The following is a 27,197-nucleotide window of genomic DNA, read 5'->3' as shown; positions in this document are numbered from 1 at the left end:
TTAAGGATCCAGTATTGCCATGAGATGTGGTACAGGTCACAGATGTGACTTGGATCTGGCATTGCTGTTGCTGTGGCATAGGCCAGCAACTACAGCTCTGATTCAACCCCTAGCCTGGGAACCTCCATATGTAGCTGCAGCCCTAAAAAGACAAAAGACTGAAAAAAAAAGAAGTGACAAAGGGGACATCATTATGAATTCTATAGATGTTAAAAAGATAAAAAATGGATATTATGAACATATGCATTACAATAAAGATTAAAATATATATTTAAAAAAGTAAAAAATAAAATATATATTAGATAGGCATATTTTTCTTTTTCTTGTTAATGCAGTTTGCATGGAATGCATTTTTCAACTTATTAGTCTCACTTTCTCTACTGAATAAATTGAATCCATAATTACTAACTCTTAACACATAAATCGTCATGCCCAAATGAACCTGACACAAACTTTATCAGAGAGAAGTAAAAGAGGGAGCATTTTCCACCTTATGTCATGAAGCCAGCATAATCTTAATGCTAAAATATGACAAGAATATTACAAGAATTAAAATTAACAGCCTGCTTTTCATAAACAAAATCCTAAGTAACATATTAATAAATCAAAACCGCTAATGTAAAAATATTACATGCAGGGAATACAAGGACAGATGATAACATTTGAAAATCTATTAATGTTAGTTAAAATATTGAGGAAAGAGAAGAGAGAAACCATATGATCATTTTCAACAGATGCAGAAAACTTTATATATTCAACTCTTGTTCATCTCCTGTTCATGAAAATGCTTTTTGCATACTAGAAATAGAAGAGAACTTAATCTGATAAAGGATGGCTACACACACACAGGAACAAGCCTGTACAAAAACACGTGATTTATGACAAATACCAGACCTGATGGTAAAATACTGAAAATTTTCTTCCCCGAGGCTGAAAATTAAATAAATTTTTCTACTTTTTGCTGCTTTATTCAAGTATGCTACAGATTTTAGCTAGTATGATAAGATACGAGCAAGAAATTATAAATATTGGAAAGAAAGTTGTCATTATTCACAGACAACATGATTACATACATAAAAATAAAAAGGAAAAACTACATTAAACTACTGTAAATAATGAGTATATTTCGCATGCTTGTTAGAGTTATAAAATAATCAGATTTATATTTTCTCACATTGCCCAGTAACTAAAATAAAGATACTACTTATAATGGTAAAAAGACTTCAGTTAAATTGATACAAAATCTAATGAATGACACACAAGACTTCAAAACAGAAAACTATGAAATATTACTGACAGAAATTAGAGAGGAACTAAATAAATGAAGTATATACATAGTCCATGATTTGGAGATTCAAATGTAAAAGATGTCAGGCCTCTTTAAGTTTATTTGTTCTTTGCAGTATCAATCAAAATTCAAGCATCTGTGTGTGCATGTGTTCAAACTGACAACATAATACTAAAATGTGTTTAGAAATTTAAGGGGAAAAATAATAAAGAAATATTTAAAAAGAAAAATTGTTGATCTTATTTTCATAATAACAATATATGAACATTATAAAGAATTATTGAGAGTATTTTATGAGCATAAAGATAGAAAAATAAACCAATAGAACAGAAAATTCCAGGAACGAGCCTGTATAAAAATACTTGATTTATGATGAATTTACCATCAATGGACTTACAATAATGTTGATTGTGAACTGGATGTCCATGATTGGATGAAACTGAACTTTGACCTCTAACTCAAACCATCACTTTTAGTAATCTTCAGAGAGATCAGAGATGTAAATGTGAAAAAAATAATATACCTTCTAAAAAATACCAGATAGGTTATGCAAATAATGAAGTTGCAAAAAGTGTTAAAAGTTAATAAGAACAAAGACTGATGAATTCAACTTTATTAAATTAATAATTTGTGTTCAACAAAAGATACTAATAAGAACGATGGACTTCCCTTATAGCTCACAACATAACACATGGCATTGCTTTTACAGTGGCTGTGGTTCAACCACTGGCTCTGGAACTTCCATATGCTGCAGGTGTGACCACTTGTTAAAAAAAAAAAAAAGGATACTACTAAGAATGAAAAATTAAGCCACAGAGTGGGGGAAGGAATTTTGCTATTCACATTTAGCAACAGACATATATCCTTAATATATAACATGCATTCATTAGGGAAAAAATAGACAATTAAAACATGACAAGAACTTAAACAGTAATTCACAAAAGATGATGCCAAAGTGGCCATTAAGCATAATATGTCCTCAGCATCAAATCATCAAAATATTGGAAATAAGATCAAATTGAAATACAACTACACACCTCTTTAGTGGCTAAAATTAAAAAATGAGTAATAAATAACTGACTTTACCAAGTGTTGTTGAAAACATGCAGCCACTTGAACTTTGTACATTGCTGGTCAGAGTGTAAATTGATAAATCCACATTAGAAACATATTTGGAAACATACACTTAAACTGAAAATTTTATAATCTTTCACTCTCTTCCTAAGTGTGTAACATGCCAAAATGTATGTATTTGTACACCAGCAGAAATACACAAAATATTTATGGCAGCACTTTTCAGCATAGCACGAAACCAAAACAACCCAAATGTTCACCAGGAAGAGAATAAATAAATACATTGTGGTATATGTTTACAATGAAATTCTTTTCCAAACAGTGGAAACAAGCAAACTACAGCTGCATATAACCACTGAATGAATTTACAAATAATATATTGAACTAAAGAAGCCAGATACCAAAAAATATGTACTTTATATTATTTCCATTTTCACCAAGTTCTGAAAAAGGCAACTAATATAGCATTAAGGACCAGAATAGAAATATTCCCTGTTGGCCTAGCAGTTAAGGATTCGGCACTATCACTGTTAAGGCTTGGGTCACTGCTGATCCCTGGCCTCAGAACTTCCTTATGCTGTGGGCAAGGCCAAAACAAACAAGCAAACAGACAAACAACAACAACAAAAAACCCAAAACAAACAAAAACCCCTAACAGAATAGAGGTTACCTTGAGGTATGTGGTGACTGAGAAGAAAAGTTCTGGGGATGCTGGTTATTCAAGATACCTTGATTTGGGTGATGGTTACAGGGAAACATTCATTTCATTAAAATACATTGGGGATAAAACCTTAAGACTTATATATATATACACACACACACACACACAATGGAATACTACTCAGCCATACAAAAAGAACAAAATAATGCCAAATACATTGGGGATAAAACCTTAAGATTTATTGTGTGTGGATACACACACACACACACGCATGCACGCACACAGTGGAATACTACTCAGCCATAAAAAAGAATGACATAATGCCATTTGCAGCAACATGGATGGAACTAGAGACTCTCATACTAAGTGAAGTAAGTCAGAAAGAGAAAGACAAATACCATATGATACCACTTATATCTAGAATCTAATATACAGCACAAATGAACCTTTCCACAGAAATGAAAATCATGGACTTGGACAATAGATTTGTGGTTGCCAAGGGGGTAGGGGACGGAGCGAGATGGATTGGGAGCTTGGAGTTAATAGATGCAAACTATTGCTTTTGGAATGGATCAGCAATGAGATCCTGCTGTGTAGCACTGGGAACTATGTCTAGTCACTTATGATGGTGTATGATAATGTGAGAAAAAAGAATGTATACAGGTATGTGTAACTGGGTCAACATGCTGTACATTAGAAAAAAATGTATTGGAGAAATAACAATAAAAAAAAAAAAAACCTTAGGATTTAAACACTTTAGTGCTTGATGGCTTACTGCAACTGTAGAGGATGACCTCACACCAAGATGTAAGGGAATGATCCCAAGAACTTTTAAAATATGACAATTAATTTTCTAAATATAAACTCACTAATAAAATGTTTCTTGTTAATGGAGACATCAAATCTTTCTTTTGAGGCTGTTTAACAGTTCAGTAGAATATTAGTTTGTTTGGGAGATGATCTATCATAAAACTAAGATATTTTAAGATTATGTTTTACAAGTGCTATGTAAAGAGAGCCTGTAGAAAATAATCAGTTTTTTCTGTTTGTGTGTGTTTTTTCACTTGTTAGTCAAGCTGCCCTGGATTCGTATTTCAGATTTACCACTTCCTGGCTTTGAGTAGATATGGGCAAGCTGACTAGAGTCCATATAATCTTGAGATCATTGGATGTTCACAAATTGATACTTCCACCTATTGTGATATATAACCTATATATAAATGGATTTCAATCCTTAACATACCTTGAAATCATAATCCCTAAATAATGTCTTCACAGTACCCCAACAACTTCAAAGAGATAATACATAGTAGGTTCATACAGTGAATGCTGGGTAGTTTATAATACTGTTTTTTTTTTTTTTTCCCTAATAAACTGTGTGTTTGTGTGTGCATGCATGTATGTAATAGGGGCACAATTGTTATGTTAAGCTGGTGCTGAGTGAGCATGTGAACCGAATATTTGATAAGTCCCTATCCCACTGAAAGTATGAGTCTCCCTAATTAAGACTCTAATATATAAGGGATTTAAACTGAATTGTATTATAAGAGTATTCTCAAGAAATTCAGTTCAAAGAATTTTGAATCAATCCTATTTGAAATAATTAGAGAAAAGAAAACACTGAAGTTTTAGTAAGAGAAGCATACTGCAATTTTGTTGGCAGAGTGGAATTAGAGATTTAGCAAAGACAGATTATAAAAGGAGATGTAAAGAATAATAAACTTATAGAATTTTGTTCCCTTACCCTTTATAATACGGAGAAAGATCTGATGTATGAAAGGCTATAAACATGCAGTTAGGCCTTTGAAAGGAGAAATGAGTATTTTCCAGGAACAAATTCAGTAAGAGTAATAATACACAGTAGAAAAGAGAGGCGTGCATTAAAATAAAGCAAAAACAAACACATAAAAACCACATGTGTATACATACATACACACAACAAAACAAAAAGAGATAACAAAGGAAAGCAAATGTGTAAATATACATAAAGGAACTCTAGAAGCAGACTTATCTTCAAGGAAAATGTCTTGGAAAAAAAAGCTTGGTAAATAACAAATATGTATTTATAAATTTTAAGTTAAAACATTTAGTATATGAAAATAAAACTATTCAGTGCTTAATTTTTTTTTTTTTGTCTTTTTGTCTTTTGTTGTTGTTGTTGTTGTTGTTGCTATTTCTTGGGCCGCTCCCGCGGCATATGGAGGTTCCCAGGCTAGAGGTTGAATCGGAGCTGTAGCCACCGGCCTACGCCAGAGCCACAGCAACGTGGGATCCGAGCCGCGTCTGCAACCTACACCACAGCTCACGGCAACGCCGGATCGTTAACCCACTGAGCAAGGGCAGGGACCGAACCCGCAACCTCATGGTTCCTAGTCGGATTCGTTAACCACTGCGCCACAACGGGAACTCCAGTGCTTAATTTTTTAAAAAAGGAATTAAAAGTAAATAATATGCTATAACATATTGATGGAAAAGTGGAAAATGCCAATACTTCTGTTCCCATTACTATTAATTTTTCATTTATACACTGTCATTAATGTTGCCTTTATTTAGAATGTGACTGTGAAAAGTTTTGCATTTAATGAACATAATATCTGAGAGGTTCATAACATCAGTTCTTCACCTCAATGGCCCTAAAATTTTACTTACAGAATTTTACAGCCAGAAATGTGTCTACCTGACTCTTTAGGAGCTGAGCTTGTTTAAGCTGGTAAAAGGATGCTGAGGGTTCATTGTAGAGTGTAGGAAAAGGTGGCATGAGGGCTTGCCAAACAGTTACGCAAGACTCCACTACTTCCAGGTTCACTTAACAAGAATATAATACATACGAGACCTACACATATTCTCCCTATTTAGAGAGCATTCGAAAGTGGTGGAGCCAGACGCATGTATTTTTGCAGTCAGTAGGGAAAACAGACAGGGGTCCGTGAGGACTTGAACCAAAGTCATCATTTAGAGTCATTTTCTCTAGAGAGTTTAAGGCATTTTCAAATACATCTAAGTCCACGACTTTCACAACAAGAGAAAGCATTTCTCTCCCTTTCTCAAGAGAGCTACTACTTGGTTAATAGAAAAACTTTGACTTACAGGCTTTGTTCATTTGATACTAAGGCCACCATCTGATTAAAGTTCTCATTTAATTCTAAACTGCTCTTCAGATACGACTGAAGCTTTAAGGAGTAAAAGAGAATGGCTCCTCTTTATAGTCTGGCTTACTGGAATTTTTAACAATCCTATAATCAAAAAAGTATTAGACTTCTGGTGGTCAACTGCTCCCTTGATGTTGAAATTTCTTGGCATGTATTTGAAGGGAACAGCAGACTATGTTTTAACCAGTGCAGTGATACAGTTGTCATGATGGTGAGGGGGTAAGTCATAAAAAAAAAATACTGTAAAGAGATAAACCTGCGAAAAATATCCCCAACACCCTGCTGGTGTCTACTACTTAACTATATTTCACCTTGTTTTTATGCTATCTAATAATCTATGAAATAATAAACCATCACTAATGATTTAGAAATTATCACATAACTTATGGGCAAAAGGTCTATCAAAAATTTTATCTTTAGTCACCAGAGAACCTAAATTCACTACTGAAACTATTTTCCAAGAACTTCTTTCCAATTCCCATCAGTCCTATTTTAAATTTCCTACGTTGCTGTCTTTTCTATCATATATTCCGTTCAAATCTGCCTATTTTAGGAACTTCCACTGTTCCTCTCACCCCTATTCAATTATAAATTCACTTATTTTGCATTCTCCCTGTTGACTGTAATTTACTGCTCATGGCTTCTACCCTTCTACTTGCAGAAGGCTCAAGAATTATTTATTGAGCCCACCAGTATATCTAAATTTGTCAAATCATTTTTTCTCTCTTACAGCCTGAAAAGGAGAGGCTGTTTATTTCAATCGATGCCTGCAAAAACAGCAGCTTGTGGAAACTAGTTAGAAGCAAATTCCCAAGTAACGCAGACTTGGCAGTATTCCATTACCTTTGATTATAAAAGGGCAAAATTAATGGGCAATTCATGAGGTTATGTGACAGAGAGGTGACAGGAAGTCACTAGGATTCAAATGGTAGAAGTCAAGGAGTTGTTTATACTAGGTGACATTTCACCCTTTTTTTCCCCATCGTTATGTGAAAACAGTCTGACTTTTGTAGCCAGTTGAAATGGGCTTTTCCTTCCAGACCATTTTGTCACATCTCCTGTGTTTATAAAATTAATCTTTAATGAATGCTAATCAAGTTTCTAATTATAATATCTTTATATTTAATGTTTGTGTATCAGATGAAAGGCAAACATTTTGGGGCCAGTCACAAAGGACATGAATAATTTCCTTAGAAGCTTATCTAATTAATTTTATTGCTCTATCATATCTTTAAAATTTGAACTCCCATCATTTCATTAATTTAGATAAAAGTGAATCTTCAGCATTTAAACATGATACTTGTGTTGAAAATTATGATAACTTGCAATAATTTTAATCATGTATGTTCATTTAATTACAGACAATGATAACACGTTTTGGGGGTTTTTGGGGATATGTGACAGTAGTTTCTTGTTTTGTTATATTTTATTGTTTTTATCCTCATTTTAGCAGTTTCAAGAAATTAGGTAAATTTCTGGGACATTCACACACATAAGAAAACAAAATAAAACTAGCCATAACTCCTCTTGTTATTACGCTTTATGCTAAATTTTAACATTGTAAGTTTCATCAAAAAATAAGTCAGTGGCTCACCAATGATCATATGATATAGCTAGCCTCTGTGCCTTAGCTTATAAGAGAGGACCCTTCCTGGTGTGGCTTCAACTTTCTGTGCTGACATCCCCACCAGCCACTTCTCTGGAGCGACACATTTTTTGGTGATGGCATTGGTCTCTGGGTTTCTGGGCTTTTTCACATGTGGCTGACTCTTACCTGAAAGATTTGTCCATCTTTCCTTACCTACAGTACTTCCACTCATTATTTAAAACTAATTCAAAGCTCTTTGAAATTGTCCCTGTGACTTTAGGACATGTCTCTCCTTCCTATATTCTTCCACGACATTTTATAAAGGAATAATAGGTAGGTTATTTGTGAGTAAAAACAAACCATTATAATGTGGTATCTTCTTGAATACTGTGGATTCCTGGATGATAGGAGCTTTGTCTTAGTAACCAGAAGAACGAATATAAATATTTACTGAATAATTAAAGAGAAGAATGATGAAAGAGTACATGAATTAATGACAAAAGGATATTATCAAAATTCTCAGGAGCTATGAGTTATTTAACCTCCTTGAGCTTATCTTTTATAATTTGAAGAATGAACTTAAGGAAGCATATAGAATCAAATTATTTTCACATATCTTTGTGGGGTTTTTTTTTGGGGGGGGGTTTGTTGTTCGTTTTTTTGTTTTGTTTTTGCTTTTTAGGGCCACATATATGGCATATGGAAGTTCCCATGCTAGAGGTCGAACCGAGCTGGAGCGCCTGGCCTACACCACAGCCACAGCAATGACAGATCTGAGTCACGTCTGCAACCTACACCATAGCCCACAGCAAAACCAGTCCTTAACCCACTGAGTAAGGCCAGGGATGGAACCTGCATCCTCATGGATACTAGTCAGATTCGTTATTGCTGAGCCACAAGGGAACTCCCAGGTTGATGGTTGTAACATCCTACTCAATCATAAATGTGGGTTGAATGGTGGCCCCATCAAAAGATAGGTTCAGGTCCTAAATCCAGGAGCCTGTGCCTGTGATGCTTGGAAAAAAAGGTATTGGTATAGTTAATTAAGTTAAGGATCTTAACATTAGATCATCCTAGATTACTCAGGTCAGGCCCTTTATCTAGTAACAGGTGTCCTTATGAGAGACAGAAGAGCAGAGGACAGGATGAGAGCAGACAGACCTGTGAAGATAGGGGCAGAGACTGGAGTTTTGTGGCCACAGCCAAGGAATATCTTGGCTCCTCCCAGCTAAGACTGCCTGATTCTCTCTAGCAACTAGCTGGCCTCCCATTTAGCCCATAACTCTACCCAAATCTCAGTCTTTTCAGAACAGCCTCCGCTGTTCTGAGACCAACATTGGGCTTGAACATCACACTTCTTTGCAAATGAAGTCGGTTCCTTTTTAAGAGATTCAGAGTGCTCAGCTTTAGGCTTCTTCCTCCACCCACCCCTAGGTGAAACCTCTGAATAGAGGCTCAGAGCTTCTTTCTAAGGGATTCCCTGCTTTAGGAGCTCAGTGTCTGTGAAGTGAGGGGGGAGATGGTAGCCTCAAGTTTTCTTGACTTACTTCTCTTAGCAGGAAGTGTCCCCCTAAGGAGCCATGGCAAGGGTGACCAGGGAAGGGTGACCAGGACCCAGGGTCCTCTGTGACATTTTGCCCAGTAAAAAAATTCTCTATTCCATTAGAAGAGTCTTGGCAGCTGCCACCTGCAGTTGCCCAGAACTTAGCCTGAGCAGCAGGTATCTGGGCAGGATGAGAAATGCTAACATCTTGCCTCTTTTGGGGAACAAGAGCCCTCCACTAGCAGCTTGGGGTGAGGTAGCCCTGTTTTCTGGGAGTACACCTCCCATCTTGCTGAGGTGTGAGGGTGGAGGGAGTGAGCAGGTCTTGGTTCAAATACCATGGACTCTTTTACTGAATTTTAGTTGATTTTCTTAAATAAATGTGGGTTTTTTTTTTTTCTGTTGAGGGGGTCATTTTTTTTTTCTTTTTTTTTTAATTTTTGCTGTGTGCCTTTTGTACTTTGTCTAGAGACTTTATTTAATAATTTTTCCTAGTTTTCTGGGAATTGAGTCTGTGGAGTTTGTCCTGCTCTCATCCTATATGTCCAAAAAAAGAAGAAAGAAAAGTAGATTGTGTGTTAAAAGGGCTTTTTGAAAAAGATGTGGCTTGGGCTGAATCATAAAGTGTAACAAGGAATTCAGCCATTGTAAGGAGTAGTAGTTGTATTATCATGAGTTGGGCTTAACTGTCCAGAATGTTTTAAGTAACCTCTAAGTTATAGATACTGTAACCACTTGTTGTCCTCCACCAGCATCTCACTTTTCAGGGCCAGGCTATACAGTTTAGGTTCACTTCCTTTTAACTTTTTTTTTTTTTTAATGAGGTAGACTATAAACTAGTAAATCAAAAAGAAATACCTAGAAATGTATCCAATTCATCTATGTAAGAAGACATTAATTCAGGAAATTTGGTACAACCCATTATATTTATCCCCAGCTTGATTTTTGATATTTGTACTCAACCTTCAAATAGTGGTCCAACTGAAATAAATATTTATAGCAAGCCTATAAGCACTCTTGAGGAAATGGCATTACTTACGAACAAATAAACAAAATGTATTTTGTTTAAACCTTCATCAATATTATACTGTGAAAATGGCTCACAGTTTGGAGGGCCAAAATTACCTTTTGGCATTTTGGGGTTAATTATTCATTGCGTCATGTTGCTAAAGGCATAAAGTCCGTTGAATGTTTGTCTCCTCATCAGTAATGCATACTATGGGGCTTACGTTGCCTACTTTATAGCTCTTTCGTGAGGACTGAATGACTCTGTGGAATATCTTGCACTTACGTAGTGTTCACTCAATATGCACAGGGTTGAGGTTTACAGTTCTAAAAGGCAAAGGCTAAGACACCCTTGACTGGGTGCTCTATATGATGCGAGCACTTTTAATTTTTCTCACATAATAGTATAACAGTGAATGCTGTAAATAAGTAGCATACGGTATAACTGCAGAGAAGGTCTCAAGGTCTTGAGTTTCAGTGTCTGCAGGAATAAAATGAGGTTACATAACATGTTCAGAATTACATAGGCAGTAGGAGGCAAAGATGGGGCTTCCAAACATTGTTTGTTTCCTCCAAACACCAGATTCCCTTTTATGCTTTAGCAGCTGCTATTCAGCTCATGGTCAGACTAGAAAAGAGATTTATATCTTTGAGGATACAGTCATACCTTACTTCAGATACCTTATAACTGATTTAATCTACCTGATTCAAGCAGATAAAGGTCAAATGTAAGTTTCTTGTCTTAGGTCAGCTGTTGTTCTCTTTTTAGACTTTCCCTTCCATTGCAATTAGGGAGGCGCCTGCTCGTCCTGACTGAGAATGAATTAATTTACTAGACATAGGATAGTAAAAGAAAAAGGAGATATTAGGTGAGACTTTTAAGGCCTTTGGTGTGATTTTTGGGAAATGAGATTATGTTCCATTACTGAGATGGTTGGAATTCCAAAGGATAATACTCATCCATCCGTAGTTTATCAAATTATAATATTGGAGAATAGCCATGGCAGTTAACTAAATTCAGGTCTTGTAGCATTGCCAATCAGGTTAACCCACTATAAATTTGTAGCATCACTCTGATTATTTGGTGTAAGCTTTAAAATACTTTTATATTTAATTTTTTAAAAAATCATTACTTGAAGGTTTCAGACATCTGAATTTAATCAATTATCAACAAGAAGAGTTTGATATATCAAATGCAAGTCTGTTTCTTGATATTCAAAGCCAAAAATCTTTTTTTCCCCTTCTTGGCCTACTTATAAACATTCCGTGCTACAGAAACACAAATAAATAATTGGCCATTTTCACTGTATTCTGTATAATTTACAAGCTATCAAAAGATTATTACATGGTGCAGTCAAACAGGTATTGCATTTATTACAGATGAAAAATCATCCTGTAGGCCAAGTTAGCAATATATTAATGGACCAGACTTGTGTGAATGCATCTTTATGTGTGTGTATGTGTGCGTGCGTGTGTGTGTGTGTATGTGTGTGTGTGTGTGTGTGTATATATATATATATATATATGGATTAAGGATTACGTATTAAGCTCTGTGCTACTGGAATTGACCTAGAAAGATTAAAAGATTATTATCTGTTTACACTGATGAAAATCTTTATGAAAATGACAATATTAAAAGAACTTGGGCTTATCTTATCCAAAAAGATCCCAAGGTCAATTTTTAATAAAAAGTAAAATTCATTAAAAGATATGATTCCCTAGCCTTAAGATTATCCCCTTTGTCATTGTTAAAGATACCCTCTCAACAATTGATTTGGTCCTGGCCTTTTTATGGTTTTTGATGTTTATCTTTAATCGTCAGTCAAACAAGTAATAGTGCAAAAATGGGCTCTGTTCTACCCAAGATAAACAAGGAGGTAAATCTTTGTTGCATACAGCATTTTTTCTTTGGTACAATGAGCTTTATCCATAAAATAAAGTTTTATTCATGAAGGAAACCTCTTTTAATTTATTCAGAGATGGTCATTATCAAGCTAAGCTGCAGCAAATGGTGTTCGGAATAGTATTTATACTTTCTTTTAACTAGCCAAGCCCTTGCTGTTTTTCCTTACTGAATGGTCAGGTTCCATAATCACCATGTTGGAAATCCCTTAATTAAGGGACATTAAAACAGACACACATGCTTTCAAGAAGAAAGTTGGGTTTCACGTTAAAATGCATTATCTTCAATGCTGATGTTATTTTTTCCTTCCCATAGGGAACCACAGTCAGATATCCCGAGTACCTGTTGCTATTAAAGTGCTGGATGTCAATGACAACGCCCCTGAATTCGCATCCGAATATGAGGCATTTTTATGTGAAAATGGAAAACCCGGCCAAGTAAATATCTCCATGTTGTTAATGCTGCATATGTTTGTATACAACTGTCTCATATTTGATTAGCCTGCATTAGAGTGTGCGCTCGCATCATTTACAATCTGCAAAGTCCTAGGCAGGAAACATCCAAGTGGGAATGGAGGAGGAGTATTTTTCTTTCGGAGATGTTAATTCTCTTCCTACTTATGGCCAAATTGGCTCTGAAATGGAACGACCTGCTGTGCCATGAACCCAGAGCCAAAAATCTATCTTGAAATATCTCTGCCTATGGATAATCACAGAGGAGGTCTTAGAGTGACGGGGCCAAAATGTTTACCTTCACGTGATAGAAAGGGAGATAAAAGCCCATGGGCAAGCCGTGTTGGTTTCATAGCACATGTAGGAATAGCATATAAAATAGTGTAACCCCAGGAAGACCACTTGTAGGAAGTGAATTTTTGAAGCTCTCCAAGTGTAGATATATTTAGATAGGTACAAGATAAACAACATATTTTAGACATGCAGGTAAAGCATCTGATAATTGTGTATTGATGTGTATTGGTGGAACTTTTTTTTCCAAACCTTTCTTCTATAGCATAGGTAGTACAACGGAGAGAGACAAAGGGGTGGGGGGCGGGAGGAAGAAAAAAAGCAAGGAAGGAAAGACGGAGGGAGGGAAGGAAAGAGGGAGGAAGAGTAGAGGGAGGAAGGAAGGGAAGAGGGAGGTGGGGGGTGGGTAGGAGGGAGTTAAAAAAGAAGAACAAAAACAAAACCAAAACCTGCTATACTCTGAATGTCAAAATGGAAATAGTCTCTGTAAAGTTCTAAAAAACACAAATGTAATAGATTTATTTTAACAAGGTGCCAAAGTACTGTATGTTTAAGAAATTTATCGTTTTTCAACTTCCTAATTTATTTCTGGATGGTGACATTTTAATTTAAATAAACAGCAGCTGACAGCATGACACTGGAGTTGTTAATCCAACTATTCTTGTGCCTCATGTGGGTGTTAGGAATTCAACTTACTATCTGCTGAGCAGTCTACCTGACAAGAGTCAGACTTTTTCCACATAAGAAAGGAAGAGCACTGTGGCTCTATACCCTGCAGTAATTATTCCAAAATATCAAGTTGTTACCCTCCTATGAAACAGTGGGCATTTTCCCCTAAACTACTCTATCTGAAGGATTCCCATTGTTTCCAGCTACCAAAAGAAGACACACATACATGTGCACACACACAAAGTAGAAGCTAAAATTCTAATAACATCCATTGATTCTACACACTGAGCCATTGTAAATGTTATTTTAATCAAAATATTCACCTTCAGCAATGTTATGCAAAAGGTGCTAGCTTTTTAAAAATAATATTCTAACATTAGTTTCAATGTTGCTTAATTTCATGTCAAACCACCCTCTATCAGTCTTATCTTTTGAGCATTTTTATTTATGATCCTTTGAGGAGGGACTCTATAAGACTTGGCAGTAAATATCATTTAGCTAAGTTAGTAAATGGAGTTGGTGGAGAGAGTTTGATCAAAATATATGCAGGTCAGTTTCAAGGATAAGGTTGTGGGGATCAGATTGTTGCTGGGGTAATGCAGCCAATCGCAGAGTTATAAGCCAGACATTTCTGATAATACAGAAACTGTCAAATGCTTTAGAATTTAAATAAAGCTCCATTGTTCATGCAAAACTTATCACACAAGTTCAGAGAGTCAATGGCATTGATATTTCAAAAATTTCACATTGGCTTCACTTGTGATATTGACATGCATGCCTTTGGACCTCCTGGAATCTGAAGGCTTACTCTGTGGATTTTGACTGTTTCTAAGGTTTTAATGATTCTTCAGCATTTTTTATCCTCAGAAAGAAAAATACATTGTTTCATCACCTTTCTTATGCAAGATCAAAATAAAAAACAGAAGCCGATTCTTTGTTTTATGATTTCTGCAAATCAACATGGAATGACTCATTCTGCGGGAAAATGTTTGTGTTGTGTATGTTCACTGCACTATCTTCTCCTCAAAGGAATGCTTATTAGAGTTTATATTTACATGGAGAGATCGGATCTTTGTTCAGCATAATTTTTGGACATTTGGCTGACTGGTTGATACACAGGCAGTTGTTCAAATAACTTCTGAATTTCTTGACTCCCTTATGCTCATCAGAACTCATGTTTGATTCATTACATCATTCCTAGGTCACTTTAAATGGCTCCAGTATATCATTTTTATATTTAACATTTTCCAAAATTCATATTTGCTATCCACACTAAATAGTGTTCCTTATACAAGTTCAGCATAGCTACACTTTCAATCATGTCTCGCATTACCCCATAAATGGCTGACTCACTTTGAAATTAGAATATTCATTATCACACATTCATGAAAAACAAATGGCAAAAACTGAATTAGCTCTAAATTCGTAATCTCAGTATTTTTCAACAATGAATGTCTGCTTTATAACAGCCTCAGAGAAAGGACTGCAGGTGACTTTGAAGGGTATGGTTTGCCGGGAAGATACGGATTTAAGGCTAAACTCGAAGGGGATCAGCTTCCTGGGAGATGATGCTGCTGGAGGTCATTAGCAACAATGAAGCACAAGCCATTAAAAAAATCCCAATCCATAAAAACCTTCTGCACTGAGTGAGCTTCTGTAAGAGGTTCTTAAAACATCTCACAAAACAAAAACCAGTATCAACATGAACACAGAGAATTCTACTGTGCTTAACTCTTTCCCACTGAATTGCACTCATTTAAAGAATCAAAAAAAAAAAAAAAAAAAAAAAGAAAGAAAGAAAGGAGGACACTTTCCTTTTCTTTAGGCGCCACACTCAAACCAAACATGAAAGAGAACTAGAGAAACATCAGTGACCAGTGGTGGCCAGAAGGCCTTCTATACTCTGTTCTACATCTTACCTCCTTAATACGGTCTTTCTAGGATTTTATCTCAGATGCATACCTCTTGTTTCACATACATATAGAATTAGGGTAATTTGCTCCAGATGGTTCATTGTTGCAGGGGCTGAACTAAAAATATTGTTTATAAGTCTGAGTCAAGGTCTCTTGTTTAGTCTCAGAGAATATTTATTGTTTGAGAATTAGTTAGGCAATAGACTGGTTCAGCTCTTTTTCCTTCAGGGAAGAGCTTCCTGTTACTATAAATAAATCTAGTGGAGTATAATTTAAGCTTCATCATCATCTAGAGAAGCTCTTTAGCATCAAGTTAATTATGTGTGAGTTAAAAACATACTTTGGTTCATCTCTTTTAATCCCTTCTCTCAATGACCAATAATGCAGTAATATAAAGTTTACTTATCATGGGAGTATCACAGGTCAAAAAAGGAGATAATAGCCTATATTTATAGGTATGTATCTAGCCAAATTCTTGGCATGTAATAGATATTCACAAAATTTGAGAATCATGGTCCTAGTTTATTTCATTCAGCAGTGACAAATATTTCAACAATTAGCTTCTCAAATATTACCATGGAAACACTTGTTTTATTCACAGACACACAGTGTGCAAGTGAACCTCTTTAAATGAAAAGTCATTCATTTATGTCTTGAACAATATTTATTGTGCATCTACAAGATGCTAAGAATTGTAATATGACCCGGGGAAACAATATGAAAAGAACAACAACAACAACAACAAAGCGTTCCCTTCAATGGAACTGAATGAGGAAGAGGAATAATAAAACTTAGAATGAAATCAGTAGTATAATTTAAAATCTGAAAATGGCTGAAGAAGACAACACAGCTAGACAGAAGAACAAAGAAAAAAAAGCAGAGATCTACTTTATAAAGTGTCATCAAAGAAAGTCACTTTGTAAATGGATATCATTTAAGTTGAAACAAAAAAATGAGAAAGGGTTAGTCTACAAGAAGTAGAAACAAGAGGCTTCTAGCCAACAGGATAAGCTTGTGCTAAGACCCCAAAGGGAGAAAAACCTTGGTTGCTTGAAAAACTGAAGATGTTCTGTGGCTAAGAATAAGCAAGTATAATAAGGGTGTAATAAGCAAAAATGAAATTGGACAAAAAGAGTTTTATGTTTGCATAAAATCTACACACATACACAGAGAGAGATGAGCGCACATGCAATTAGGCAGGAAGAGCATTTAGAAGGCTGTAATCTGAAAAGATAATGGTAGCCTGGCCTAAAGTGCTGACAGTGAAGATGGAGAGAGGCGACTGGGGAGGCTGCATGCTTACATGAATGAAGTAATGTATGCAGGCATCTGACATGTAATCAACATCACTGCTCTGGGAATCTTGTGTTGCCACGACATTTACAGATCTGGGAACTGAAGCTGACAAAAGAGTATGGGTCTCACCTAAAGCCATGAAAAGTGGGGAAGATGGGCCTCAGTGTCTAATGTTTTTTATTTTTTAAACTTTTACTGAAGTATAGTTGATTTACAATGTCCAAGTCTATTCTTGCATGTCCGTAAGTCCCTGTGCTTTCTAGAATTTCACAATGCCTCCCAAAGAGCAGACTTTGAAATTCCATGGCCCCTGTAACACACTTTTTCAAAAAATATTAATGAGAACAAGATGCTCATCAAGAGTGAGTACTTTTCAAAAGAGAAAAAAATCAACCTTGTGACCAATAACACACTCTATTCAAAAGCATTCCATGAAAACTTAAGGGAAAAGAAATAAAGCTTAGTAAGAAAAGTAAAAATAATGATCCCTGGATTAACACTAGTAATGAACAAGTTTAGTACTTTATTTATGTATTTTTTAGTTTCTGTTAGTCTTTTTCTAATAAATGTGAAACAATGAAATGAAATTATGGCATTTTATAACACTTATGAAACAATAAATATAGGAGATTTAATTTTAACTTTCCTGCCAGAGGGCATCTTTCAGCATCTATCTGCATACACAAAAGGGAGACAGGATTGATTTTAGAACAGATGAAATTGATGGCCTCAACGAAATGCATAAAATAAGATTTTCATTTTACTTTGGGTGGAGGAAGGGGATGTCAATTAGTGGAATGCATTAAAACACTATTGAAGAAGTCATGCGTACCAAAATGTATTTCAAGAGGGTCCTTCATAGAAGCATAACTTTTAGAGCGCGATTTTGACGTAGGAGGAAAAGCAAAAAAAAAGGGAAAAAGTGAAAAAATACAGTGAAAGGTTTGAAACTAGCACAATCTAAATGAGTCACAGCTCTGACATTTACTAGTTTTGTGACCTTGGGCCTTAACTTCTGTTAGTTTAAATTCTCATATTTTAGAAATTTCTAGCTCAATATCAAGGACTAAAGAAATAATTAGTAGTAGTATATGTTTTAACGGGTCTCATAGTTTGAAAAACAAAATATACTTTATTACTAGTATTGTATTGCTGTTTTTATTGTTGTTGGTGTTGTTATATATTTATGAGCTTTGATTTGGGGCAAAACACTATAAATAATCGCTTAACAAATCAGTATAAAAGAGGACAACCTATTCCCCCGTATTGGAATAACTCTTCCTCTGATAATTTACAAATGTTTTCTTTGTCAAGGGTGAATGAAGGGCTTTTACCTCATTCCTTCCCATATGAATTTGTGGGCTAATACTTTTTTTTCAAATACACTAGAATGAACTTACAGGAATATGTATGATCTAAATCTTGCTAAGTCAAGTTTGCAGCCTCTACATGCTTTGGCTGAACTTCTTATGTGATTCCAACATCCTATGCTTTATTCCGGCCCCTCACCTAAATATGATTGATAATCCACAGAGAAAATGGTGTAAAGGACTGTTTACAAATATTGGGCTGGTACTGACCCACTCTTTTCATTTTGTTTTCAACCTACAAGTTAGTAAACAAGGATTTAGGATGGAAGTATGGTGCACAGTGTGTGCTGGATTTTACTTGTTCACGGGAGCCATGGTGATAAGCATGCCTCTGAAAAAAGTAAAACTGACACCAGATATTAGGAGGTTTTAGTTATAGGCTCTGAGTTAGCAACATAAATTGGGTAAGATATGGAACGAAGAGGAGCTGATATATTATTGGTAGAACAGAGATGCAAATGGAATTAGTGCAATAATCAGCTAGCTATGTAGATACAACACTTTCAAAGGAGACTGAAGAAATCTCCAGGATTTTAAGATTCATACGGGGTTTTGGAGGATAGCCTTTGTTTTTCTTTTTTTTTTTAATTGAAGCATTGACGATTTATGATGTGTTAACTTCTGCTGCACAGCAAAGTGATTTTGTTTTATACATACATATATATGTATACACCCTTTTTTAATATTCTTTTCCATAATCGTTTATCATAGGACATTGAGTATAGTTCTCTGTGTTATATAGTAGGATCTAGGTGGTTAGTTATCCCTCCATGTTTCATAACTTACATCTACTAACTTGAGCCTCCCACTCCATCCTTCCCCCAAGCCCTTCCCTCTTGGCAACCACAAGTTTGTTCTCAGGATAGCATTTCTTTCTTTCTTTTTTTTTTTTTTTTTTTTAATTTTCCCACTGTGCAGCAACAGGATAGCATTTCTTAAAGTAAGTACCTGAGAAACACTTTTAGGATATAGCACATAAGTATATGGTATGACGTATGGTGTGTGGTGTGGTGTGTGTGTGTGTGTGTGTGTGTGTGCGTGCGCGCACGCACACACGTTTTACCAAATAAAGTTGGGAACTACTAAATTAAACATAGTTAAACATTATCTTCTGTAGATTTTGTTTAACGGTAAGATCCTCTTGCACTTATAAATACATATGAACCCCCAACAGGCTAGAACCAAATGGCCTTTGGCATTTTCCAAACGTAGTTGATTATAAAATCTTTAGAATTTCCTTCAAACAAAACTATTCAACTGGTGGTAAATGAAACCCAGCTGGAAAAATCTTGTTCCAGAAGAGCAAACAGTAGGGTGCATTTTCATCCTAGGAAGTAATGTTTGTGATGTTAACAAGACATCAGGAAATATTCCTGTGAAGTCTTGTAGTGGAAAAAACGGAGAGGAGATAAGATTAAAAAGGAAGTTGAGACTTCTCAATTATGTTGAAAACTGTGGATTTCACCTGACTAATGAGGTTTTCAAAGCGGAACAAGTGATGCATTAATTAAAGTATTGATCATTTCAGAGGTGCACAACATATGCGTGAAATATGCAAAGTTCGGCAAAAGAAACAGGAGAAAAAGTGGAAAATTCAAACTTTGTATAAATACATCCTTCAAAAGTCCTGGCTTTGTATAATTTTACCTCAACTTAGTTTCAGTAAAGGAAAAAGGAGTGAAAAAGAATGAAACCGAGTTCTGAGATGGGTTAATGAAGGCACAGCCCCAAATGTCTACCCAGAGGCCTGCGGGCGCCACATAACGTTTAAAAGAAGCGTATACAATCTGATCTACATTATCTTGTTATATTTTCTATAGGTCAGGCTCTGGATAGCCACCTAATATTTTTAAAGACAAGGATATATCCATAAAAAGAAATGTGACAGGGAAAAACCCTTTGGGGAGGAAAAGAAAAATATTGGTAGAAACTGGATTGCCGTGCCATTTATTAAAAAGTATCCAGGAACTATCCGTTTAATAGAAATGAAGTGTTTATTTTGAACTATATTATAACAGTTTTAAAACGATCGAGGAAAATTCGGGCATTGTGTGGGTTTTGATATAATTTCTAAAATTCCTGGATTTCCTCGTTTTCAATTAATCATCAGTATAACTTGATTTCTCTTGGAGGCATAATTTAATTTTCAAAGACCACTCTTTCAGGGACTTGTTCTTAGCCTATTTGGGGGTTCCCTTCAGTTACGGACACCACTGATCATCCAGTAAAGGCTATGGACATTCTTCTTCTATAGGTGCATATATAAATGATTTCATACCATTTCACTCACCGATCCTCCTTTCCTTCCTCAAATGAAAAACCGCTGCTCTAAAAAAATAGAAGCTGGTATTTCAGGAACCTTAACATTGGTAACCGAAAATAAACTAGCAATAATAGGCAAAATCATGACTAGAAAACCACAGAGCATGCTGTCCTTTCTGTAGTCCCTTTGACATCTCCTCAATCACTCTCTCCCCACCGCCCTCAGAATCAGAAGGAAGTCTTAACACCCATCAAGCAGACAGCTGAGTGGATATGTCATTCCTATGCACTCTCCAAATCGTTGGCGGTCTAAGCCCCAAGTTATCCAAAGGACATGTGCCCAAGGGAGGAAAGTCAACAAGATTTTGAGGCAACGTGACACAATGGGGCAGGAAGATGCAGGGGGGTTGTTATCCAAAGTATCTGGGGTCAGATGTTACATATAAAATGTCTTTGACTCACTGGAGTTCTGAGAAGTCTCTTCATGCCTACCTTTCAAGGTTATGTAAGAATTAGTGATGATGCTAAAACATGCCTGACATGACTTATTTATTCATCCATTCATTTACTCATTTAGACAGTACCTATTAAATAGTGAGCACATGCCAGACCCTTTTATATAGCAGTGAGGGGGGGAAAAATCAAACAACTCATCACCTAAGAACAAATCAATAATAATATCTACAGGAACTCATAGGGGATACCATAATAGATTCCATGAGAGTTTTAAGGTTGTTAACAGATCAGATAATCAGAATGTGTTTGCTGGCTGCTTGCCTTTTAAAAAGTTAATGACAGTGAAACTCTACTGCTATTAAATATTGATGAGTTAGAATAAAAGTCTAAAATAAAGTTTAATAAACTATATTAATAAAAACAATGTAACTTAGGATTAATGTTATTGATAAACAAAGAATAGTTTTTTAAAAAGAGTCAGAATTATATGACCCACAATTCTCAATTTTTTTTTTCAGTTTTATGCCTTAGGAAGGTCATTTGATTTCAAAGCAGTACTTTCAAGAAATAAATTAGAGTGCTCCCTCAGAAATCCAAGCATGACCCTTAAATCCATTTCCTTATGCTCACATCCCAGGTATGATTTGTTTTTCTGGTAGAGATATATTAGCTTTTAGCTTCCCTTAATATTAATCCACAGTAAATTATCAGACATTAGATTTTTCAATTTCATCCTAACTTCATTGTTAGAAAGGAAAATCTTTAAACATCATATATGTACTACTAAAAATGTGTGCCCTCTCCAGAAATTTTTACATCCTTTTCATGAAATAGTTGTTTACTTACTTAAAAATTAACTGATGTAGCTCAAGATGGAACAGTGTGTGCAGGTTTCATTTGCCATCAATTCAGCGTACCTATAAAATCTGCTTGTGTGCAGGTGCACTTCATTGAATAAGTCTATTCTTTTTCTTCTATTGTTTAAAGCCAAGTATGTTCAGATGTTATTACATCAATGAAAACTGCAGCCTTTTTAAGATGGGGAACTTAATGCATTTTAATAGCATAAAGTCCTTCAAGTGATCTACTAGGCATCTACTTTAAGATAAAATGACCAGAGAGTGGCCATCTGCATTAAAATAAAACAAAGTGTCAAAAATAGTTTAAACCATAACCAGTTAGCAGGATATCTGGAAGTTAAAGATTCACTATTTCATCACTTTTTTTCCCAACATATCATGCCCTGAGTGTGATGTACACTGGACAATACAAAGTCTTCTAATCAATAATAATGAGGGACTCAGGGACACCAAAGTTCTGCCCTGGCTCAAAAGAGTGGATCTCAGACTTATGCATGCATCAGAATCATCTAGAAGACTGTTTAAAATGCAGATTTCTAGGCTCCATACCAAGACTTTTTGGTTCAGCAAGCCCAAGAAGTTGCATGTCTAACAGAGTTGCTGGCGTAAAGAAATGGTGGAAAAAATATTCATTGCGGGTGTAACATTTAGACCAAACTTCTGTGATGTGATATGACAGGTAATTATGCTTCTTTACTTCAGGTAAGCGAAATTATGGCCTCTTTTGTTTTGGCTGTGATAGCTTAATTTAACATGTAGATGTAGTCGCCAGCATTTGTGAATCATTTTCATGCAGATTACTTAGAAAGGTTAGGGATGGTGTTGCTTAGAGGAGTTCCACTCATTAAATACACCTTAAGAATGCATTTACTTATGAATGATTTCCACCCCAGAATATCAAGAAATCCTCTCTTCATTTGCTCTTCTTCTTCACACGTGACTCGTATATTTCAGGAATTACTTCTTTAGCAGGTGCACTTGGGAATAGAAGTCTTTTTGCAACAAAATTGGGTAAAGGGAGGAGAGGATGATACTGTGCTTACAAGTAAAACTCCCCACCCACCCCCGTTCTCCATAACGGCCTAAAAGAAGGCTCTTGTCAAATGGTTCCATTAAATATTTAAACCTGTAGGTTGTCCATAAAAAAAAAAAATCTGTGTTTCAGGGCTTTTTCCCTTGTGCTTTAATTTTTTCATTTTTATAAAACTGGAAGCCTAGAGCACCTCTCTGCACTTAAATGTCAAGGCAAATATGCTAATTGTTTAGATCAAATTGCTTTTCCACCTAATCTGATGGAGGTGAGGCTCTGTGTAACATCAAAGTTATGCCTATCAAGGTGCTATGTCATGAATAAATGGTAGTGACCTTAACAAAAAAAAAAATAGTAACTAAATAATAACAATGATGACTAACATTCATTGAACATTTACTAGGAGCCGGACACTACATTAAGAGATTCATGGGAATTCACATTACTAATTTAAATGACCCTATAAGAAAAATATTTTATTTATTTATTTATTCATTTTTGCTTTTTAGGGCCGCAGCCATGGCATAGGGAAGTTCCTAGGGGTCGAATCAGAGCTGTGGCTGCCGGCATAGACCACTGCCACAGCAATGCCAGATCCGAGCCGCATCTGCAACCTACACTACAGCTCATGGGCAATGCCAGATCCTTAACCCATTTAGTGAGGCCAGGGATCAAACCCACATCCTCATTGATACTAGTCAGGTTTGTTACCCTTGAGCCACCATGGGAACTCCAAAAGTACTCTTTTTTATTTGAAGTGTAGGAATACAAGAAGACTGAGTTTTAGAAAGAGTGAAGTAAGTCCCTCCGTGTTGTGTGAGGAATAAAGGATGAGCCTATGACTTCTATCCAGGCAGCTTTGTTTCAGAGTCCATCACCTTAATGGCTATCTCACTGCCTTAACCATGAGTTATATTTTGTGCTATTTTGTGTTATGTGGTTACCCGAGCTAAGAACAATTATAAGACATTTTGCAAGGTCCTTAACGACAGTAAAGCACTGACAAAGTAAGACTATTTTCCATTTTAAAAATGGAGAAACCAAATGAGAGAAGTGGTTTCATTTATGCCTAAAATAACCTTGATGCATTACATATCATAGAGCCTGTGTGTAATACAATGCAAAACTCCACAGCTACTGAAAATGTTCTTAAATTGCGGTTCTCATCTTGTTTAGGTGATAAGTTGCAAGGCAATGATGTCCCTTTCTCAAGAAGTGATCCATTTTTTTTTTTCTCTTTAACCATACTGGCAAAGTGGAATGGGACATAATTGTTCAAAGAGACATAACATAGTAGGCATCATAATTATAAATTTCACAAACCTGAGAGCATTTTCCTATTACTCTTTCATGGTAAATCTGATATCTCCTTGACTGTCATGCTTCATAGGCACTTTTTTGGGGTAGTAATTATGTTGTAGCTATTTACAGTAGTGGTATAAGCTATACGTTTTACTACGTTAGCTGTTGCCCCGTGTTTCATACTGAAGTGATTCATATCACAAAATTATACATAGGAGTGATTAAGCTAATTCTCTGACATCCCAAGGAACAACTCAGCAGTAAGGTAATGCAGCTTTGCAAATGAAATAAGCACATTCAACTGGCACCAATTCCAAGTATGTGTATCTATCCAAACAGTCCTCTGCACAGTGGTCATTCTTCTAATCCCTATAATTTATTCATCTCAGAATACACTCCAAAGCATTGTCTGCATGTGTCATCCATGAGCTTTAAAACCAGTATTCATTATTGGGAGAGAACAGAGGCAACTCTTCACAAAGTTTTGTGGCAGTGATGTTTGTGCTGAGAAACATTCTATCCGGCAGACACATGTGACCTAACGAGTATAGTGAAAGAGAAGTTGTGAGATATGAGATTTAAGTCCTCTACTTTCCAGATCCTCCCAGGAGCCAGACTAGAATCACTGTAATGATTCTAGATTTCATTCTAGAAACCTGTACATACTCAAAGAGGACAGAAACCTGTAATTTCCCAGTGGAATTTCCAAATGCCCTTAAACTTGCTCTTTCAAGCCACTGACACCGAATGAACACAAATGTAATGACCTTAATTTTAACCCACTGATCAAAGCTAGGTTTTAAAATGATGAATGTTTCTTCTTTTCTTGGTGCAAACCATCCAAAACAGTCTAGAAAACTGAAAGGGATTCCTTGAACCAAAGTATCACTCCACTAAAAGAATGTCACTCAGATTTTAAAGGCAGTGTGAGCCCTCTGATGTCATCAGAAATGCTGACGTCAAGTTTTATGTTACAGGTCATTCAAACAGTGAGTGCCATGGACAAAGATGATCCCAAAAATGGACATTATTTCTTATACAGTCTTCTTCCAGAAATGGTCAACAACCCGAATTTTACCATCAAGAAAAATGAAGGTAAATATATTAGCATTGTGAAACAGGGTAGAATATAAGTTGGAAAATAGGATGTGATTTCATAATTTGACTAAAAATATCAGTACAATAATTTTTTTCATCCACGAGTAGTTGAAACTTAGCTTATCAGCCTAATGGCATAGCAATGATATCACTTCCTCTTTCCAATATTGAAACATTAGATAAGGAAATTGTGAATGTGCGAGTTAATTTTATCCCAGGGAAAACCTCAATCACCTTACTTTAAAAAAACGAACAGTAACCTGTGAAAGTTCCACTAATTTCAAGATACCAAGATATCTGATAGAGGAGGAGCTGGCTTATACTTAGCAGTTGTTAAGTTTTAATTGAATGTTTACCAAGTCTTTAGGGAAAGCCTATTCTAATTTTGCCTGGTTTGTGGGTACACATTAGAGGTATTTGTTTTAAGCCTGCACCAACTTTGACAATAGCAATTAGATCAGAAAATCCTTCTTGAAGGACACTCCTTATCAGTACTATTTGGCAGCTAATATGAACTTATTTTATTGTTAAGTCTTTTACTCATAGAGAACATTTAATCTATTTCATTATTTCTTGAGAGCCAAGCTTGGATTAACCATTTCCCTTAACTATTGTCTATTACATATGAAGGTCATAGATCATTTTTAAAAAGTCTATCTCATCTGTACATTTTTCTTTTCTAAGCTGCTATATATTTAGCAAGGATTTTAGCTGTTTATTTTGGCTCAGATGTATTTAAGTCTTAGTTTCAGCTGTTTTAGAATGATTGTATTGCCAAATAGATGCATTGTCTGGGGCTGTCTTATGGCTTTACTATAGGCATTTGTTTAGATTTATGTAGAGTCTAAGTAAAAGATATAGTCAATTAGAAGAGTAAAATTTGGTTCATGACATTTGGATCATTTGCTCTGTTCTGTTTCAAGGAGGTAGTGAATTTTGATAAAACCTCCTTTATGAAGTGAAATAACATTTTACAGTTCTTGTTAAATATATCGTGGCCTTACCTTTCAACATAATGCTGCTTAGTTCTTTAGGGATGCTTTGATAAATGTGAATGCATCACAGAAAAGGAAATGAGAAAGCTGTTATAGAGATATTACTCATATAGCTGGCTTCCACCATTATAAATATTAAGGAGACAAAAATCTTGATCTTTCTTCTCTACAATGGAGTTATATGTTAGCTTCCCCTAATTAGGAGCTCTAATCCAAATGCATTGTCTTTTGTTTTTTGGCTAACACTGCCAAGATTTGTTTTTTGTGGAAGTGACTCTGCCTAAGATGATAGCATCCTCAGATATCCCAAACTGAGTTGAATTTCTGTACAGAAGGGTGGCTTATGTTTACTTTGATTGTGAGCTAAGGCAGTGTCAGTCATTATTTTTAAATATTAATTGTCCTACATTAAGAAAAAGTCTCTGTGAAGACATGTTTTCCCATTCTGATGGTTTTGAGCTCCTTGGTGAACTCTGCAGTTTTATGTATGCCTGTTTTAGGTATGACCCAGGAAAGTCACTGCATAAACATGTGCTGGATGAATGAGAGGTGGTTACTGGGTGCCTACGAAAGTGCAGTTATGCCCTAAACCTTTTAAAGAGGAGATTTTAGCCCTATAGTGAATGTATTTCAAGTATTTTCTCTAATTTTTAGAATCGGTACAAAGTAAAAGTTTGTACACTTAGAAAACCTCCTTTTGCCCCATCACACATTTTGACAAACCCTGTAATAGAATATTTAAAGGCATTTGGATTATCTGTTTCATCTTGAAACTAGAAAATAGAAGTGAAATTTTGACTTACCTCACAGGTGTGTATATGTGTGTGCATGCATGTGTGTGAGAAATAACTGAGAAAAAAAAAAGATGCTAGGTATCACAAAATGACCTCAGACAGAAAATGCACTCTCTGTGCCACAATGGTTTATGTAAAATTATATGTGTTGATTTATTTTGCAAAGGATAATCATATAATTTATTGTTCCAACTGGGA

General features: G+C 35.6%; 1 protein-coding gene and 1 long non-coding RNA gene across 27 annotated transcripts in view; one reads left to right on the top strand and one right to left on the bottom strand.

The window, feature by feature from the left end:
- LOC146402255 (uncharacterized) overlaps positions 1-27,197 on the bottom strand; it is a 912,822-nt gene that overhangs the window by 33,622 nt on the left and 852,003 nt on the right. The gene's annotated exons all lie outside the window — the stretch shown is intronic.
- Positions 1-27,197, top strand: part of CDH8 (cadherin 8) — a 1,221,794-nt gene that overhangs the window by 1,141,007 nt on the left and 53,590 nt on the right. For all 25 annotated transcript variants that reach the window (XR_014805726.1, XR_014805728.1, XR_014805725.1 and 22 more), the window contains 2 exons: positions 12,527-12,648; positions 25,090-25,207. Coding sequence is in view for 22 of the 25 variants with exons in the window: in XM_084959944.1 (XP_084816070.1) it covers positions 12,527-12,648; positions 25,090-25,207 (240 nt within the window). In the remaining 3 variants the exon portion in view is untranslated. The remainder of the gene's footprint in view (positions 1-12,526; positions 12,649-25,089; positions 25,208-27,197) is intronic.

This window comes from Sus scrofa, chromosome 6 (genome assembly GCF_054392235.1).
Source record: "Sus scrofa isolate SSC_HxYL_T2T_F1_AM1 chromosome 6, Sscrofa_HxYL_maternal_Yorkshire_Landrace_v2.0, whole genome shotgun sequence".
In the NCBI taxonomy this organism is placed as follows: Eukaryota; Metazoa; Chordata; class Mammalia; order Artiodactyla; family Suidae; genus Sus; species Sus scrofa.
The sequence above is the reverse complement of the archived record's forward strand: the minus strand, read 5'-3'. Positions and strand labels throughout refer to the sequence as shown.